At 33.8% G+C, this 16,718-nt stretch overlaps 2 protein-coding genes across 4 annotated transcripts; one reads left to right on the forward strand and one right to left on the reverse strand.

The window, feature by feature from the left end:
* Positions 1-6,632: 6,632 nt before the first annotated feature.
* Positions 6,633-9,556, forward strand: LOC18590679 (Protein kinase superfamily protein). Of its 2 annotated transcripts, none has more exons than XM_007016339.3 (4): positions 6,633-7,423; positions 7,726-7,992; positions 8,193-8,315; positions 8,498-9,556. In XM_007016339.3, the coding sequence occupies exons 1-4, from the start codon at positions 7,010-7,012 to the stop codon at positions 9,062-9,064; spliced, it is 1,371 nt and encodes a 456-aa protein (XP_007016401.3). In that variant the 5' UTR covers positions 6,633-7,009; the 3' UTR covers positions 9,065-9,556. The 2 variants fall into 2 exon arrangements, with proteins under 2 accessions (XP_007016401.3, XP_088666344.1); XM_088810218.1 differs by having other exon boundaries at positions 7,250-7,423; positions 7,719-7,992.
* An 822-nt stretch (positions 9,557-10,378) lies between these two features.
* Positions 10,379-14,304, reverse strand: PK1B (protein kinase 1B). 2 transcript variants are annotated; one of them, XM_007016341.3, is made up of 7 exons: positions 13,965-14,304; positions 13,560-13,652; positions 12,323-12,648; positions 11,858-11,993; positions 11,618-11,760; positions 11,370-11,493; positions 10,379-11,175 (listed from the first exon to the last, which is right to left on the reverse strand). In XM_007016341.3, exons 2-7 carry the CDS (start codon positions 13,609-13,611, stop codon positions 10,739-10,741), a joined length of 1,218 nt encoding a protein of 405 aa, XP_007016403.3. In that variant the 5' UTR covers positions 13,612-13,652; positions 13,965-14,304; the 3' UTR covers positions 10,379-10,738. The 2 variants fall into 2 exon arrangements, with proteins under 2 accessions (XP_007016403.3, XP_088666345.1); XM_088810219.1 differs by lacking the exons at positions 13,560-13,652; positions 13,965-14,304 and having other exon boundaries at positions 12,323-12,736.
* Between the last annotated feature and the right edge of the window lie 2,414 nt (positions 14,305-16,718).

A 16,718-nucleotide genomic window follows, 5' to 3' on the forward strand; every position in this document is an offset into this window, starting at 1 on the left:
TGATATGAGTATTGTGTTCTTGGAATGTATGTTCAGGTTTTGTTTCACCTGCATCTCATGGTGAATTCGATTCTTAAAGATTAAAATTAGGGAACAATAAAAATTTAAATATAATTTTTTTTAATCTCATAAAATTTTTTTGATGGATAGCGCATATATCTTGTCCTCGTTAGATATCTGCCTTTATTCTGTTAAGGTAAGAATGGGGAGGGAATTCTTCACAAGCCAGCTAAGAGAAAATATTTCTGTCTAATCATAATTGATTGCGAATTTAGACTATTACACGAAACGTGATTAAATGTAATTATAAAAAAATTATATTATGTATATATATAAAATTTTATACATTTAACATTTTAATAAATTAAAAATTGAGATTTTGCCACGACCTATGTGTCCAACTTCATAAGACTTGTTGTCATGACGCGAGTATTGTATTCTCGGAATACCTGTTCATGTACAGTTTCACCCACAACTCCTGGCGAATTTATTCCGCACTTTAGAAGAGGTGAGTTTGGAGATTAAAATAAAAAGACGATGAAAAATTAAATATTTAAATATTTTTTATTTCATAAAAAAGTTTTGATAAAAGAGTGTAAATTTCTTGTCCTTGCTAGATCTGCCTCCATTCCTGTGAAGACGAGAATGGGGATTGGGAGGGAACTCCTCATTGAGCTGAGGGTGGAGTTGGGTGCAAGTTCAGTAACGTAGTCAAGATGTTATATTTGAGGTAAAAATAATATTTATAAAATAATCATATTAAAAATTTAATATTTATAAAAATAAAATTATAAAATATTTAAAAATATATATTATAAAATTTTAAAACTTTAAGAGTGTGGAGCCCAATTAGACCCCTTCTTACCACCACATGACAAGGTTGAGGAAGTGGAGTTCGGGACAAGGAATGCACTACTCACCCGAAACCAATTTCGTTGACATCACTCTAATGGCACATTTGGTTCGTGAAATAGATAAAAATAAAATAAAATAATTATTAAGTGATAATAAAATGAGGTAGAAATAAAATAAAATAAATATTATATAATTTGGTATGATGAATGGAATAGAGTAAAAATAATTATTATAACTTATTACAGTGTTTGGTTTATAATAATAGCTTTGGAATAAGAAAGGAATAGAAAAAAAATACCTTTTATTATATATAATTATTTATTTTATTTTTATTTTTTAAATATTAATAATTTATAATTAATTAAACTATTAATAATTTAAATATTAATATTTTAATATATTTTAATTAATTATAATTTATTTAAAATTTAATATTATTTTGATTAAAATATTAATAATTTTTATTTTTACTTATACTCATTAAAATTTTAATATATTAATAATTTAATAAATAAAATATTAATATTTTAAAATTTACAAATAATTTATTCTTTTTTATTCTATTTTTTCTCTTTTTCGTTTTTTCTTTTTCATGAGTCGGTCGCCAAAAAGGTTACCGGTGTAACAAAACGTCGATTTGGCGCATCATATGACCGGATCTGGCCACTACAGTTCCAGATCAGCGCTTCCCCGTAGCTGAATCTGACCGTTGAGTGCCAGATCCAACAGTGGGATTTGGTCGGGAAGCACCAGATCCGGTGCTTCCCTCGGTCAGATCTAATTGGATCTCGGTTGAATGTTATCGAAAAAAACTAGATCGACGCTTTTTGACCATATTCGGTCGCTGTCGCCATCGTCGCTGGTGTTAAGTTCTAATTAGAGTGAGAATGAGAGAGGAAAGAACGTGAGAAGAGAGAGAAAGAGAAGGAAAAATGGAAAAAAAGTATTTATAGGTCTAGAGTTGTAATATTTTTAAGTTATAAGGGGTATTTTGATCATTATATATTTAAAAGCTATTCTATGTCCCATGGAATAGATATTACCGGGGGAAGAGAAAATAATAGATAAAGCTGACTTTTAGCCTATTTGAAAGAATTTTTGTTTTTACGAAATTGCTATTCCGTGTCCCAATTTTATACCAAATAAAGGTATACGAAAGGATCGGGAATAGAAGGGGAATAGCATAGCTATTCCCCATACCAAATGTGTAGTAAAAGATTTGCAATTTGTTGAAAGGCCAAACGACTAGTTAGTTTTCTTCTCATAATTAGAAGAAATTTAATTGTGAGGAAAAAAAAACACTAATTATACATAACTGTAACTTACTAAAAAATGTATTTAAGAATACTTTATATAATTTTAAAAGTCTTAATTACAAAAAAAAAATCTTCGAACTTAGTTTTTATAATATCAGCACTCATTTTTTTATCCTAATTAATTAGGTTTTTGTCTAATTATTTACCTTTAATTAAATCCTTACTTAAATATGGATGAAAAATGATAACTTAGATTAATTAAATCTTATCGTGATTGGTTTTTTTTTGTCACATGATGTTGAAGACATAAAAAAATTACTTAAACAGCATTTTAATATGATAATTTAAGAATTTTGTTTATCATTATTTCGTTATCACGTGATACATTTTTATCTTAGTAAAAGAAGTTAACAACATCAATAAAATTCAATTCAATTGATTGTAATAAAAAAATAGAGATTATGATGATAAATTTAGAGTTTTTGTTTTGTTTTTGTATTTGAACCGTTTTGAAAAGATGGGGTTCACCATTAATATTTCGTTGGATAATTTCCATACACCATAGTGGATCCAAAGCAATAGTTTAGGCATTTCTGAGAGCTAAGATACTTGGCAAAAGCGAATGGGAAAACTTTGAAACCCTTATGACCATTTCAACACATAATCATCTTCAGCAAAGTTCATTTCCAGAGAAAATATAAACTATTGCTTTGACTAGCGGCATCATACGATCAGAATTTGGTCAGAGACTTACAAAGGGGGTCAAGGTAAACTCCTACTGTATGGCAGTATTGGGGTGGGCGATGTGAAAAGGAAAACGTTGCTGCTGCTGCAGAGAGTACGATCAGGAGGGACGACAGAGGAGTGAACAGAGAACGGTTCACAGCAACATTTGATTTGACATAACAATAGGCTCCTGGAGTTTTCGGAGCTCCTGTTTGCTGCTTTAACGTCGTACAGATAATATTAACATTTACAAATTGAAGGAAATCTTCTTTGTTTCTTTCTCGATTGATTCATCTCCCACTGTCAACCTTGACCCACGATACTAAGCCGATAGGGTTGCAGCCAGCAGCCAGCAGCCCCCAATCTTCTTCCTGTTGTTATGCTTTTATATTCTGATTCTGGTTGTTACTCTTTGTCCTTTACTTACCACCCTTCATCCATCATCTCATGGAAGTCTCACGTGACTGGCACGTGATTTCAGATGATGGAGCATGTAAATTTTGTCACAAATTGGTTTGAAGAAGAACAACTGCAGGGATGGTACTCCTGACTGGATTCAATTAATCAGGATTTTGATCAGGGAATTTGATGAACAAGTTTTGAGTCTAGTTTATATTTTTCCATATTCATCTCAATTGTTTGGATAATGACCCTTGATAGAAAATGTTTGTGGAAACTATACTCAGAACTGGGCTCTAGAGCCCATTTCAATAGTTCACCTTCTCAAGGGCCGTGCATGATCCATGAACTGTTGAACACGCTAGTTTCCATTCAATTCTATCAAGTGATTAGATAGAATTTGGAACCAAGAGATTTCTATAGCCCATATCAAGCAACAAAAGTCTCAACTATACCATTCAAGTTAGTCATTTCCCATTATTATTTTTGAATTTTAGCAATTCTAGAAGGGAGGAAAAGTTCTTTGAAGGATTTGTCAGCAATTGTTCTCCAATAATTGATTGAGCTCCCACTTTGGGTGAAATGAATTATTAGCTGCCCCCCCTTGTAATTAGTAATATTCATGTATCTACCTGCCCGGTAATTACTGAATTCACAAGTTACTATTATACTCTTTAATTATTGTCATAATTTTTTTTGTCATACAAGTTAAAATTATTTGTGTCAAGGGGTTTTTCTACGTGTCAAGGTTCACCATCGATTAGTAAAGTGCAAAATACATAAAGTTTCTAATGGATATGACAAATTAAGGATTATGGGTCTTTCATGATCGTTGTCTTATTGTCAAGAGCACCAACACATTTTTCATGGCAATTCTAAATAAAAGCGGGGGGATTGCTTGTTTACGAGGGAAGACCCAATAATTATATTTTGCTTTAAAATAGGGTCCCCATCTTTCCACACCAGACAAGTTGATGATTCTTGCTTGAGGAGTTGTTTTCCATTTTTCTAATCACTTTTCAAATTTTATGTCGTGTTTCGTGAATTGGTAGATGACACAGAAATAAGTGTGAATCACAAGCTGCCGTTTGAAAAACAAAAGAATTATTGATATTTTCTCAATAAATAATATTTATATTCAATCATTATTGATCAAATATAATCTCATAAATACGTAAAAATAAATATTTATTTTAAATTTTTAAATATTAATTTATTAACAAAACAACAATATGTGATTCATTAATATTGTATAGAATTTATAAATTAACATACATAAAAAATAAACTATTCTTTTTTGAGAAAAGAGAATTTCAAAATCAAACATTCCAACTCTTTAAATAAATACTTAAATATTTATAGATTAACCTATTTGGTAAGAAAGATGAAAAAAATTTAACTTTGTTATAAAATTTAATTAATTATAATACTTTTAAAAAAACTTTTAAACTATTCAAGCTTTTATATTTTATTTTGAATCAAAAACTTTTTATAATTAACGATTGATTAATTATCACTAATCAAAATATTATTTATAATTTTTTATGTTCCATAGCGTTACTATAGAGTATAAAAATATCATATTATATTGATAGGTTACGTCACTATTCATTATAACATATCAACATACCATCTTAATATTATATAAAATAAAATAATAAGTGACATTTTAGTTAATATAAATAATAAATTATTAATTATAAAAAATTAAATAAGTTAAAATAAAAATATAAAAATTTAATTAAATATAATAAAAAATAAATAATTATTTATTTTTTAAAAAATATTATACCATTTATTAATTAAATTAAGTCACTGCTTCTCTCTATCAAACAAAATAATGTAAACACGTTTAATGCACCAAATGCATTAAATGATCGGCAGTCCTTTTTTTATTTTATATGGGAGTCCATAATTGGAAGTTACGAACTTATGTCAGGTTCTATCACGTGAGGATAGACGAAGTCATATTTTGGTGAAATAAATGAATTCGGGTTTTTTTTTTTTTTCCTTTTCACAAACTAAAAGAAAGTACAAAAGGTAAATTGGGGAATTTTCTTGTAATCTAAATGATTCTTGAAGTAGAATTAGTCTCCATATCTCTAAAAGAGAGAAGGAAAAAGATAAATGCATTAATTTATATAATAAGTTGACAAATTTCCAACATAGTTTCTTATATGTCAAGTGGGAATCGTAATCAAATATGAGCAGCCAAGGTGGTCCAATGCAATTTGCCAAAATAGTCATAAAATTGTTATTAATGGGTGAGGACCAACCATCAATTAGGCAATGACAGCAACAACACATGCATTTCTCAAAGACGATTACGCATGTTTATGTTCAGCGACGTTCGTTGCCGGATTTGACCTCTTAAAATTTACATATTTTTTCCGGAACGAGTAGAAAATTATCAAACAAGTAATCAACTTTACTCTTTCTACCTAATACCAATATTATATACCTAACAATGGTGATTGTGAATTTTGCTTCAAATATCAATTAATTTTTTCTTAATCTATATAGTTTAAGTAATTCGTGTTTTGACTATATGGTATAAATATAGAGTATTAAAGTTATATGAATAAATACGAACATGACATCATTAATTAATCTTAAATATGCACTCGATTACATTTTAGTAAACGTATATTACGACATTATACGATTAACATATTTAATATTGAGTTAAATTTTATATAACATAATACAATATGTTAACATGATTAAAATGTATACGCTTTATAATTTGTTTTGTTATTAACACAATTGATATAATTAAATTAAAAAATATAAAATTAAAATGTAATTATATTATTCAAATTTATAATAAAAATGATAAATATCATAATATTTATTAAATATAATAATTTTTAATATCAATAAATCTATATAGTCATAAAAATATTAATATTCAGATGGATCAATAAATAGGTTTTAATCGTATAGTAGACATATATATATGAGTTATAAATACAATTAAATAAATTAATAAATGAATCATGACTTATACAACCACACAATAACACGATTAATTAATTATGTCTTAAAAAGAGTTAAGTGAATTTGATAGAATTAAGACACGAAACATGATTACTTTAAATTCAAATCCACTTAACTTCTTGTTATGTTTGTATCATATTATTGTGTTGTATACAAAGTTAATAAGACTAATTATTAGTTAATAAATCATGAAAATTGATAAGGTGTTATACATTAAATAAAGTTGGTTTCTATACGTTTCATGTATTTAAACAAATCACTTCATCATTTAAGTCCATCATTTTTTTTCTTGTATCAACATTTAAAAAAATTCCAATTTTTGGCAATAACAACAAATACAAATAGAATATAAAAATCAAATCCATTTCCTATGCAAATTGTCCCTACAAAGTCCAACTCCGAAAACAATACTATAAAATTCCAATGGAACCCCTTCAACTAACCAAGCTTCAATGGGACCTGTCCCTCCCGTCCTGTCCGATTCTTACAGTACTTAGCATCTCCCCCCTCTGCCCTCTGCCATCTCCCTCGTGATCTCTACCCTTTTTTCTCTGGCAAAACGACAACTTCCTTAACAACAAACTAAACCAAAACCAATTTTTAAAAACATTAATATATGTAGAAGAAAATTAAAAGAACGAAGGAAGAAATGTTTTTTATATTAGCCAATCCGAGTTCGTTGATCTCCTCATCACCTCCCGCCCCTCCCATTTGACCCAAAAACGATCAACCTTTTTCTCTGCTTTTTTCGGAACTCTGCATTTCGTGTAGTTATGAAGTGTTTTCATTTTACCAACGGGGAGAGGCGAGGCGGGGGAGAGGACGGCGGCGGAGTTTCCAGGGCGTCGTCGAAGGTGACGTGGACGAGGTCGTTAAGCGTGGCGTCAAGCAGCGTCGACACGCGTCGTTCCGAGTTCGACTCCGAGTCGACTAGGGACTTCACCTCGGACTACTCGGCGGGGAGTTTCTGCGAGTTCCTGATTCAGCGTCGAGCTAACGATCTGCGGTTGTTCTCATTCGCGGAGCTGAAGTCAGCTACCCGCGGGTTCAGTAGAGCTCTTTTGATTGGCGAAGGAGGGTTTGGGTGCGTTTACAGAGGTGTCGTTAAGGTTCCTGATGAAGCTAACGACGGTCGTGATTTGAAGTTGGATGTCGCCATCAAACAGCTCAATCGTCACGGTTTCCAGGCATAGTCCCTTTTCCCCTTTTTGCCCCTCCTTGTTTTTGTATTTTACTTTTTTTTTACCTATCTGTTTGAATTTTTCTATGGATTAGCTTAATCTTGTTTTAAACTATACTGTAGTAGTACAAATTAAGGAATGTCCAATCATTAAAATTTTGTCACGTTAGAACTTCTGTTATTAATCTATGCATATTGACATATCTTGATTTAAATTCTTTTTCCTTTTAATGTTGAATGGATTAGACATGTCTCTAGTTTTGATTATCAGCTTATGGGATTTGGATGATTTTGCTTTCTAGTATTCAGGGGCATAAGGAATGGATCAATGAAGTGAACTTTTTGGGTGTCGTTAAGCACCCGAATCTTGTAAGGTTGGTCGGATATTGCGCTGAGGATGATGAGAGAGGGATTCAAAGACTTCTGGTCTACGAGCTTATGCGAAACAAAAGCTTGGAGGATCATCTGTTGGCTCGAATGCCATTGTCATTTCCATTGCCTTGGGTGACAAGATTGAAAATTGCTCAAGATGCTGCCCGTGGATTGGCTTACCTGCATGAAGAAATGGATTTTCAGGTATACTGTTTTAAAGTCTAAAAGATCAATCATTTTTCATGCACATATTATTTGTATTAGTTTTGGTGATACCTGTTTTTACCCAAAATTTTGCTTTACTATTCCCATCGATTGCATCAGTCTCTATTTGTTTTTTACTGTAAACTATGTGAACTGTGTGCTTGTCTTCGTGATTTTCATGTGCTTTGTGATTCATGCAGCTAATATTTCGAGATTTTAAAACATCAAATATTCTACTAGATGAGGACTTTAATGCGAAGCTCTCAGACTTTGGGCTGGCAAGGCAAGGACCTGCTGAAGGACTAGGCCATGTTTCAACAACAGTAAGTTAATCACCTTTGTTTAAGCTAACATAAATCATAATGCTCTTTTGAGTGTCATGATATAGATTTAATGGCTTATGCCTTGGAAATTTGATATGTCTTTTAAGTTGGATACATGGATTCTAACCATTGCTAACAGACTATTATTTTTTTCCATTCACCGTTTTAAAAATGTTTACAAGGTTGTGGGCACAATAGGTTATGCTGCCCCTGAGTACGTACAAACTGGCAGGCTAACTGCTAAGAGTGATGTTTGGAGCTTTGGGGTGGTTCTATACGAGCTCGTCACTGGAAGGCGAGCGCTAGAGAGAAATCTTCCTCGAAGTGAGCAGAAGCTCCTTGAATGGGTGAGACCTTATGTGTCAGATTCAAAGAAATTCCACCTTATTGTAGATCCTCGTCTTGAAGGACATTATTGCATCAAATCAGTTCAGAAACTAGCATCCCTAGCAAACAAATGTTTAATGAAAAACCCAAAATCCCGCCCTAAAATGAGCGAGGTGGTTGAGATGCTAGGCAACATTATAAGTGAGACTTCATCTCAGGATGAAGGTGTCTCTCAATCAGTCAGTGAAAATGAAGATGTCAAGGAAGAAAGTGAAGTAGAGACTGAGGCCGAGTCTACCAAGCAAGGGCACAATTACCTGAAGAAGGTTTTTGATATCAGAGAAGTAATTAGCTTAAGAAACAGATCAGTTGGAAAGTTAGATTGGAGAAATTGGACACCTGGGCTGGTGAGGACTTGGTGATGAGCTTTCAGCTCGTGACACCCTCTTGCACTGGTCAATGAATGCATTTCCTTAATCAAATACATAGCATGAATATAGTCATACAATTTATTTCTTGAAAATTTGGAGGATATTTCCTGTTCTCTCCATTTCATTTTTGTTCAAAAGTAGTTGTAAATATAGTTTGCAAGGAAAGCTGCATCTGTGGTTGATGCAAGCTATTCTTTTCATAAGTTCATTATGTTCTTTCTTTAACCCGTAATATGTATGTTTTTTTCCTACGGCCTATTGATGTCCATCTATTGTAATTGGTTGCCCACTCCATTGTAGTTTCCTCTTTAAGGAGTCTTGAGGTTGATTTACTTGGATGGGAATGCCCAGCCTTATGCATCATTGGCTACCTGCATTTACCCTTAGATAAAGGAAAGAGGAGGGGAAAAGTGGGTTGTTTCTTTGTGGGGAGAAGTATTCAAACTTTGCCTTTTTGACATCAGAGAGGGTTTTGAAATGGTCCACGAAGATATTCTTGTAAATCTGGTTAAAGTTACTTTAGTTTATACAAGCGACAGATCATGGTTTGACAGATGAAAATCTGTCATGGGACAGCTAGGTGTCTTAGAAGCTGAAGTTGTACATGAATTTTCAGCTACATTTGCTTGAATTTGATAAGTCTATGAAGTCCAACAAATTACCTGGAGGGACCAAGTCCAACTTACAAGCCGATTGGAATGCCAGTCCTGTCTGTTGCGTCACACTTTCCAACCACTCCATTCTTGACTGGGTATCAGAAACTTGGAGAAAAGATGGTTACCCCTTTTCGTATCAGATAGAACAGATAGATCAAGAAACAATTGATTAATTCAGGACTTTTGATTTGAATATTACAGATAGACAAACACCTGGAGACTGAAAGCAGATTCTTTCCTAATTGTATCTGCTTCATACTACACTATCTTGTGTTGGCCTTATCTGCTTTGATGCTGGGTGCAGTAGGTGGGATACTTGGGAGTAAGCCATCAACTTAGTGGAGCTGACAAATATGGTGGACTTTATATTGAAAGGAAATGAATCCCAAAAGAGTCTAAACTTTAAAGCCTAAAGCTCAAAAGCCTCATGGACTGGTAAGAATCATACCAGTCAACAAATTAATCACCCATGTTTTTATGTACTGCTTTTGAGACTTGGAGTAACATATCTCAACTCCTTTATCACCAAAAGAATCAGAGACCAACAGGATCTAGTAACTACCTATTCAAATTCCATCTCTTTTATCATTCCCAAAAGCCACAATCAACACAGCAATTTACCAGTGCCCGTAAAGGAAGATTTGACGGATGCATCAGGAAAAAAAATAAAATAATATGATTATAAACTTCATCAAACCTGGCTGGAAGCAAAGACCTACTTGTGGCCATACAAAACCAGTTACACCCTTTTTTCCAATTTGTCTCTCAGGTGTTAACAAACACTATAGTGATCTCAAAAGAAATTCAGCATTGCATACATTCCCCTTGTTATGGTTTGAACTTGCAATTGTGTCAAGAGAAGATTGATTTTTAGTACATCAGCTAAAACAAGAACTGTACAGTCACAGAGCATAAAAAGTATATATGCCTGAGTTCTTGATATTGTTACCAAACTACCTGAACATACTTCCAAGGACAGCTAATTTTGTTGTGTGCCTTGATTTCATTCTCAGTCATAAAGAGGGGAAGCAGATGGCCTAGGGTACGCCACGGTACTCTTTCCACCAATAGCATCACCTGCACTTCGCCTACGTACCCGGGGTGTGCTGCTGATATCGATCTGATTACTTCCAGATTCATTGGAATTTTGGAGCTGCTCCAATGCTGTTACAACCTCATTCATTCTTGGTCTGAACTTGGCATCAATGGACAGGCATCGCAAAGCAAGGGTAGCAGCCTTATGGGCTCCTTCCATTGAATACTGGCCTTCAAGGCGGTTATCTAGGACACGGAATAGTTTACGTTTGTTGGCCAGGTAAGGTTTGGCCCATTCCACCAGATTATGTTCTCCAGATGGTCGATTCTTATCAACTGCTCTGCGGCCAGATAACATCTCTAGCAGCACAACTCCAAAACTATAGACATCACTCCTGGCAGTCAGATGACCTACAGTTGGAGAAAAAGTGAACTGGTCACAAGATTGGAAAATTACACCCACCAGGCACCCAGATATATAAGAAATGAGTAATGAAAAAGAACAGAAGCACCACAAAAAGTCCTGATTCCGATAGTCTACCAAATTGACAAAAAGTCAGTCAGGCAAACCAAATTGCACACTTCACGATTATGTTAATAAGTACCTGTGGCTAGATACTCTGGCGCCGCATATCCATAGGTCCCCATAACCCTGGTAGAAACATGGCTCTTATCACCTGTAGGCCCATCTTTGGCCAACCCAAAATCAGAAAGCTTTGCATTGTAGTTCTGCAATTACATCAAAACAAGATGGTTTTCAGAGGAGTCGATGAATAACAGTTGTTCAGAATTTATCAATGAAACCATATTAGTAAAGTGCCAAAAATATCAGCTTAATAAATAAGTCACATACTGAATCAAGCAAGATGTTGGAAGTCTTGAAGTCACGATATATCACTTTCGTTTCAGCACTGTGAAGAAAGGCAAGCCCCTTTGCAGCGCCAAGAGCAACCTTCAAGCGAAGGCTCCAGGAAAGAGGCTGGAAATAAGAACCTCCTGGTGCAGATAATTTAAATGTCATAGTTAAAAAAAAAAAAAGGTATTTAAACACAATTGGTTCAATGGCACCAAGAGATAGGCAGAAAGAACTTACTCCTGAACAAATGATTCTCCAAGCTGCCACGAGGCATGAATTCATACACCAACAGACGATGTTCATCCTCCAAGCAATATCCAATCAATTTCACAAGATGAGGATGATAAAGCTGTCCCAGATAATTCACCTCTGCCTATAAGATGGGAAAAAGAACATGGGTGAATCTGTGCACTTTGGTCCTGAAACATCATTTTAAAAGTTTTAACCATAAGAAATGCCAATATGATGAAAACACATCAATAAGCTTCCCAGATAAACATATTATGCAAACAAGTCAAACCCTAGAATAGTCTGAGCAAATTTGAAAACATTGGCTATCTGCATGACTCTATCTTAAGCTTAAAATTCCCTCCACCAAATAAATGTGATGAACAAATGCAAAACCAATTGGATGTTCCGCATGTAAGAAGAATGATCGGATGCTCCAAATGTTTGAAGAATACTGAGTTAACATGGACTCACCAACCACTCCTTGTGACCTTGGAACCCGTCTTGGTTAAGCCTTTTCACTGCAATAACTATGCCAGTTCCAGGCTTGGCAGCAGTAAGTGAATTTTCATCAATCCACCCCTTAAACACTGAGCCAAAACCGCCTTCCCCTAGCACACTATCTGGACGAAAATTCCTGGTGGCCATTTTCAGATCGGCAAAACTGAAACTTTTCAAATTGGGAGACAGCAAGATCTCACCCTCACTCCGAGGTGTCAGAGGCACAGAAACTGATGAGACTTTGCTGCTTGTACTGCTCATATCTTTCCCATCACCACTAACATACTTTGAACTCAGCCCTGCATGCATGAAGATGAAATGCATGCATTGATTAATTTTCATACTCCGTTTTACAAATAGAGTCCCCAACATGCTGCCAAACTCAACCTTCTAATATTTCAATTCAAACTAAGACCAAAATTATGTAACCAGGAAAGATTTTCACTATTTTCCTATGTTCACAAATAACAAATTTCAGTTAGCCCTTTCAAAACTAGAGAATATAGCTCCAAAGCGCATTAACTATATCATAACATCAATCCACAATGGTCAGACTCACAGGATCCCAAAGCACGCCAGACAAAGACATAATATCTGTTTGGTTGTGAAGAAGACTAACAGAGGAGCAAGCATGAGATGGAATGATGTGAAAATTTAGACGATTCATTGTTCAGTTCCAAATGCTAAAATAAATCAAAGCCAACATGCCCAATGATTAGGAAAGAAAATATGAGCTAATTAATTTGCTTATTGTGGAAATAGTGCCAAACAGAAGGGGAATGCGTTCAGCTTTCATTCTCATTCTATGCAACTAATTCACGACAAAGAATTCCAAAAGAAAGTACGGAAACATTGATACGTTGATCTCACTCAAATTTATCGGATATTTGTCAAGCCACTAATGAAGATACCGTTCTCAACAAACTATACCTAATAAGAAAAATGAATACAAGAAGACTGTCCAACAAAATTAACTAATTCCACCCAAAATTTCTAAATTGCAGCTTCCAAGTCCAAACCAGTAACCACCCCACAGAAAATCCTAGAAAGGAACCCCAAAAGAAGAAACAACCATAAATGAAAGGAAATCACCAAGCATTTAATTAAAGCAATCTTAAAGTCCAAAGCAAACTAAAAACAAAATCAACCAAAGATGAGTATGCGGCTCGTAAAAGGAAATAAAGAAGCTGTTTCAGACAAATTCAACTACCTGTGCTACTGGGGCTCTCAGCTTTAATTCTGGCACTCAAGCATATCCCCATCAATTCAAATCCTGGAAATCAGACCAACGTCTTCAACACTTCTGTAGATCACCAAACACATACAAGAATGAAGCTTTTGCTTATAAGAAACCTGAACTGAACAATGAAACGAAGCAGATCTACGTTTCAAAAATCAAGCCTTTTTCTTTTTTATCAAAAAACAAAGGCACAAAGCTTCCTAAAACGATCACTTTTTATTACAACCTCAAATTGTCCTAATTTAAACCCAAAAAAAAATAATAAAAAAAAAGAATGCAATTTAAAGAAGTGAAAGAAGATAAAAGAAAACTAGAAAAGGATACCCAATAAACTAAAACAACTCAAAAAGGAAAAAATAAAAATAAAAAGCCCACCTTTTTCTCTGTAAACCAACCTAACAAAGAATCAAAGTAAACCAAGCAAAAGGAAGTAAAGGATTCGAGAGAGAAGACAGAGAGTTGACCAGTTTGTAGCTAAAGCTTTCTTTTTTTTGGTTAGCAGTAGTGGCAAGTAGTCAGTGATTAGTGATGGTTCATGGTTGGAAGGGTGAGCGAGTTTTAGAGGAAGGTGGGAAGAATTGCATTAATGGCGGGCTGGTCCCGCCATTCAAGCCCAGCCTTTTATACTTGTCTCTCTCAGTACTCGTGCAGCTCAAGTCAGAGAAGATAAGCCTTGCACAGCATTGCCATCTTTTGTCAGCCGTTGGTTTCTTTTATGATGTTGGCTTAGCTTCTCTCCTACAGCTTTCTCAGCTGGCTTCTTCTATCCTTGTTTTACCTTTCATTGTAGGATAGTGTCAAGTACATAATAAATAAACTATTGAAAATATGATTCCTTTTTTCTGAAGAAAAAAGAAAAGTCTTTTTTTAATGGATAAAAGATTAACAATAGTACTTGAAGGACAAAATGCCCTACATTCGGCTTTAAATCTTTAGGCAGCCCTTCAGCCCCTGATCCTGACGGATGGAGCAAGTTGTTTTTCCATGCCCCCACACCCACCATGGCGGAAGGTACTCTTTCTTATTCCATGGCAAAAGGATGATTCCTGGAAAGCTCCCATGCCAACCTTTATTCTAATTAGTCTTCTCCCATCATTTCTTTGCTTTATTTAACTATTACAATGATGATACTTCAGGCAGTGATTTAACAGCTTCACTTTCCTGGAAAGTTACGAGAGCTTTGGACACTTTGAAATGTGACAAAACTGAAAGATTTTGTTTTTGCCCCATTGTTTCAATATTTCATAAGTTGGAAAACAGCCAACAATGTTGAGACAAACTTAAGATCATTGGTTTTGTGAATCTTGCAGATAGTGGTACTAGAATAAACAAGTCAGTGATGAAATACTCTTGAAAGGACGTTTCTGGTTGGATTCCAAACCTTATACTAATTATGGGATACATTGTTGTTCTTTCCTTAAAATCCAAATCATTTCAAAATTGTCCTCTCTTTCCTTGGATTGGTTTTAATTATATGAGTACACTTTCTTTATCTTTGATGAAGATTAATTGGATTCTATACTCTTAAACAAATTCACTAAGAAAAATTTATCGTAAAAAAAAAAAGGAAAAAGTTTTGATAGGTCAAAAGTTAGTATTATTCTGGTGTCAAAATCCATCCATATCTTTGGTACTTAGGGAAAGTTCTATTTCAATTTTTGCTGGACCTTCTGTATTTATTTTCAGAAGAGTTAAATTGTTAATTTTATTTATTAAAATTATCAAAATGCTCCCAATGCATGTCTAACATTGAATTTCTAGTTCATTTAGTTGAACAAGTAATTTTCTTTGAAAATTTCATACTATGAGGGGTTTTTTCTATTTTTCTTTTCTTTTTTTTTTTGGTTCAAAGAAATAATATGAGGCCGATATTAATTTTTAATTGTGTCTCTCTTTTACTTGATTTTGTTAATCTTGGAAACCAAACACACCCGTGACACGTACCTAACCAACGCTTTTGCCCAATTTGCTCATCTGACGTATAATATTCTGCATTGCTTGCGTTTACACCGGCTCAAAGCAAATCGCAACCGTCTGCTTTACAGACTTTTTCGTCACCGAAATCATTTGATCCCTTTTTGGTACGGACCCAACAAACCTTAGCTGTGATTAATCGGACTATTTTTGACCTTTCGATCCTATGTGGGACCCTTTCAAGCCATGCTCGGCATGTGCTGGCCCACCCAAGGTTATCTAGGCTCGGCTTCGAAGGGGCTTTACCTGCCTAGTCGCTAGCCGAGTTGGTTGGGGAATCGTGCCGTCATGGCTTTTTTCCGTGGACGGCTTCGAAGAAAGTTGGGTGTTGGAATTAATTAAAGCTAACATATTTGGGACTTTATTTATTTATTTATATTTGTTAGAATTGACTTCCAGAGAGGATCTAGATGGAATTTGATTGATTTGAGTTCATTACATCTTAATCTTACTAACTTAAGTAACTCGAAATTTTAAAAATACTTAAAGAGTTAAAATTTTAATGCTTATTCTAAAATAAGTAATATTGAATTGAAGTGTTAAATGTGTAATATAATTTTTATGAGAATCTTAACCAACTACACAAAAAATCAATTTAAAGTTTTATCTTAAAAAAAACCCATTATTAAGGGTATGTTTTAGATTATGAATTTATATTTAATATGCTGTCAATGTATAGGATTTATACATTATCATTAATTACGGAACATTACTTTATAAATATGTAATAGTAAATATTTAAATAAATATTTTATTTTTAAAAATTATCAATTTTTAAATTTATTTATTAAAGAATGATATTATTTGATTAAATGATAATATATAAATACTCAACCATAACGATATATGTATACAAAATTTATGTGTATTTAGTTCCGAGTTTAACTAATTCACTTCTTATTACTTCATCAAAATTGTAATTATTCCCTAAATTATAGGAGAACAAGATATTAAGAAATGACTCATCTGGAACATCCATGCATGGGAATGACAAAATACTTGATGGGATTAAGTGTAAATTAAGTTTTGTTGTGACATGAAATAATTTGGGAAGCGAAGGCAATAGTCAAATAGGTGACAGTTTTGTCGGCTATCAAACGGGGACTGACGCCATTAAATTCTGGTGTTCCGTACGTCTAGACGACGCATTGGTGA

This window comes from Theobroma cacao, chromosome 9 (genome assembly GCF_053813885.1).
Source record: "Theobroma cacao isolate CCN51 chromosome 9, ASM5381388v1, whole genome shotgun sequence".
NCBI classification, from domain to species: Eukaryota; Viridiplantae; Streptophyta; class Magnoliopsida; order Malvales; family Malvaceae; genus Theobroma; species Theobroma cacao.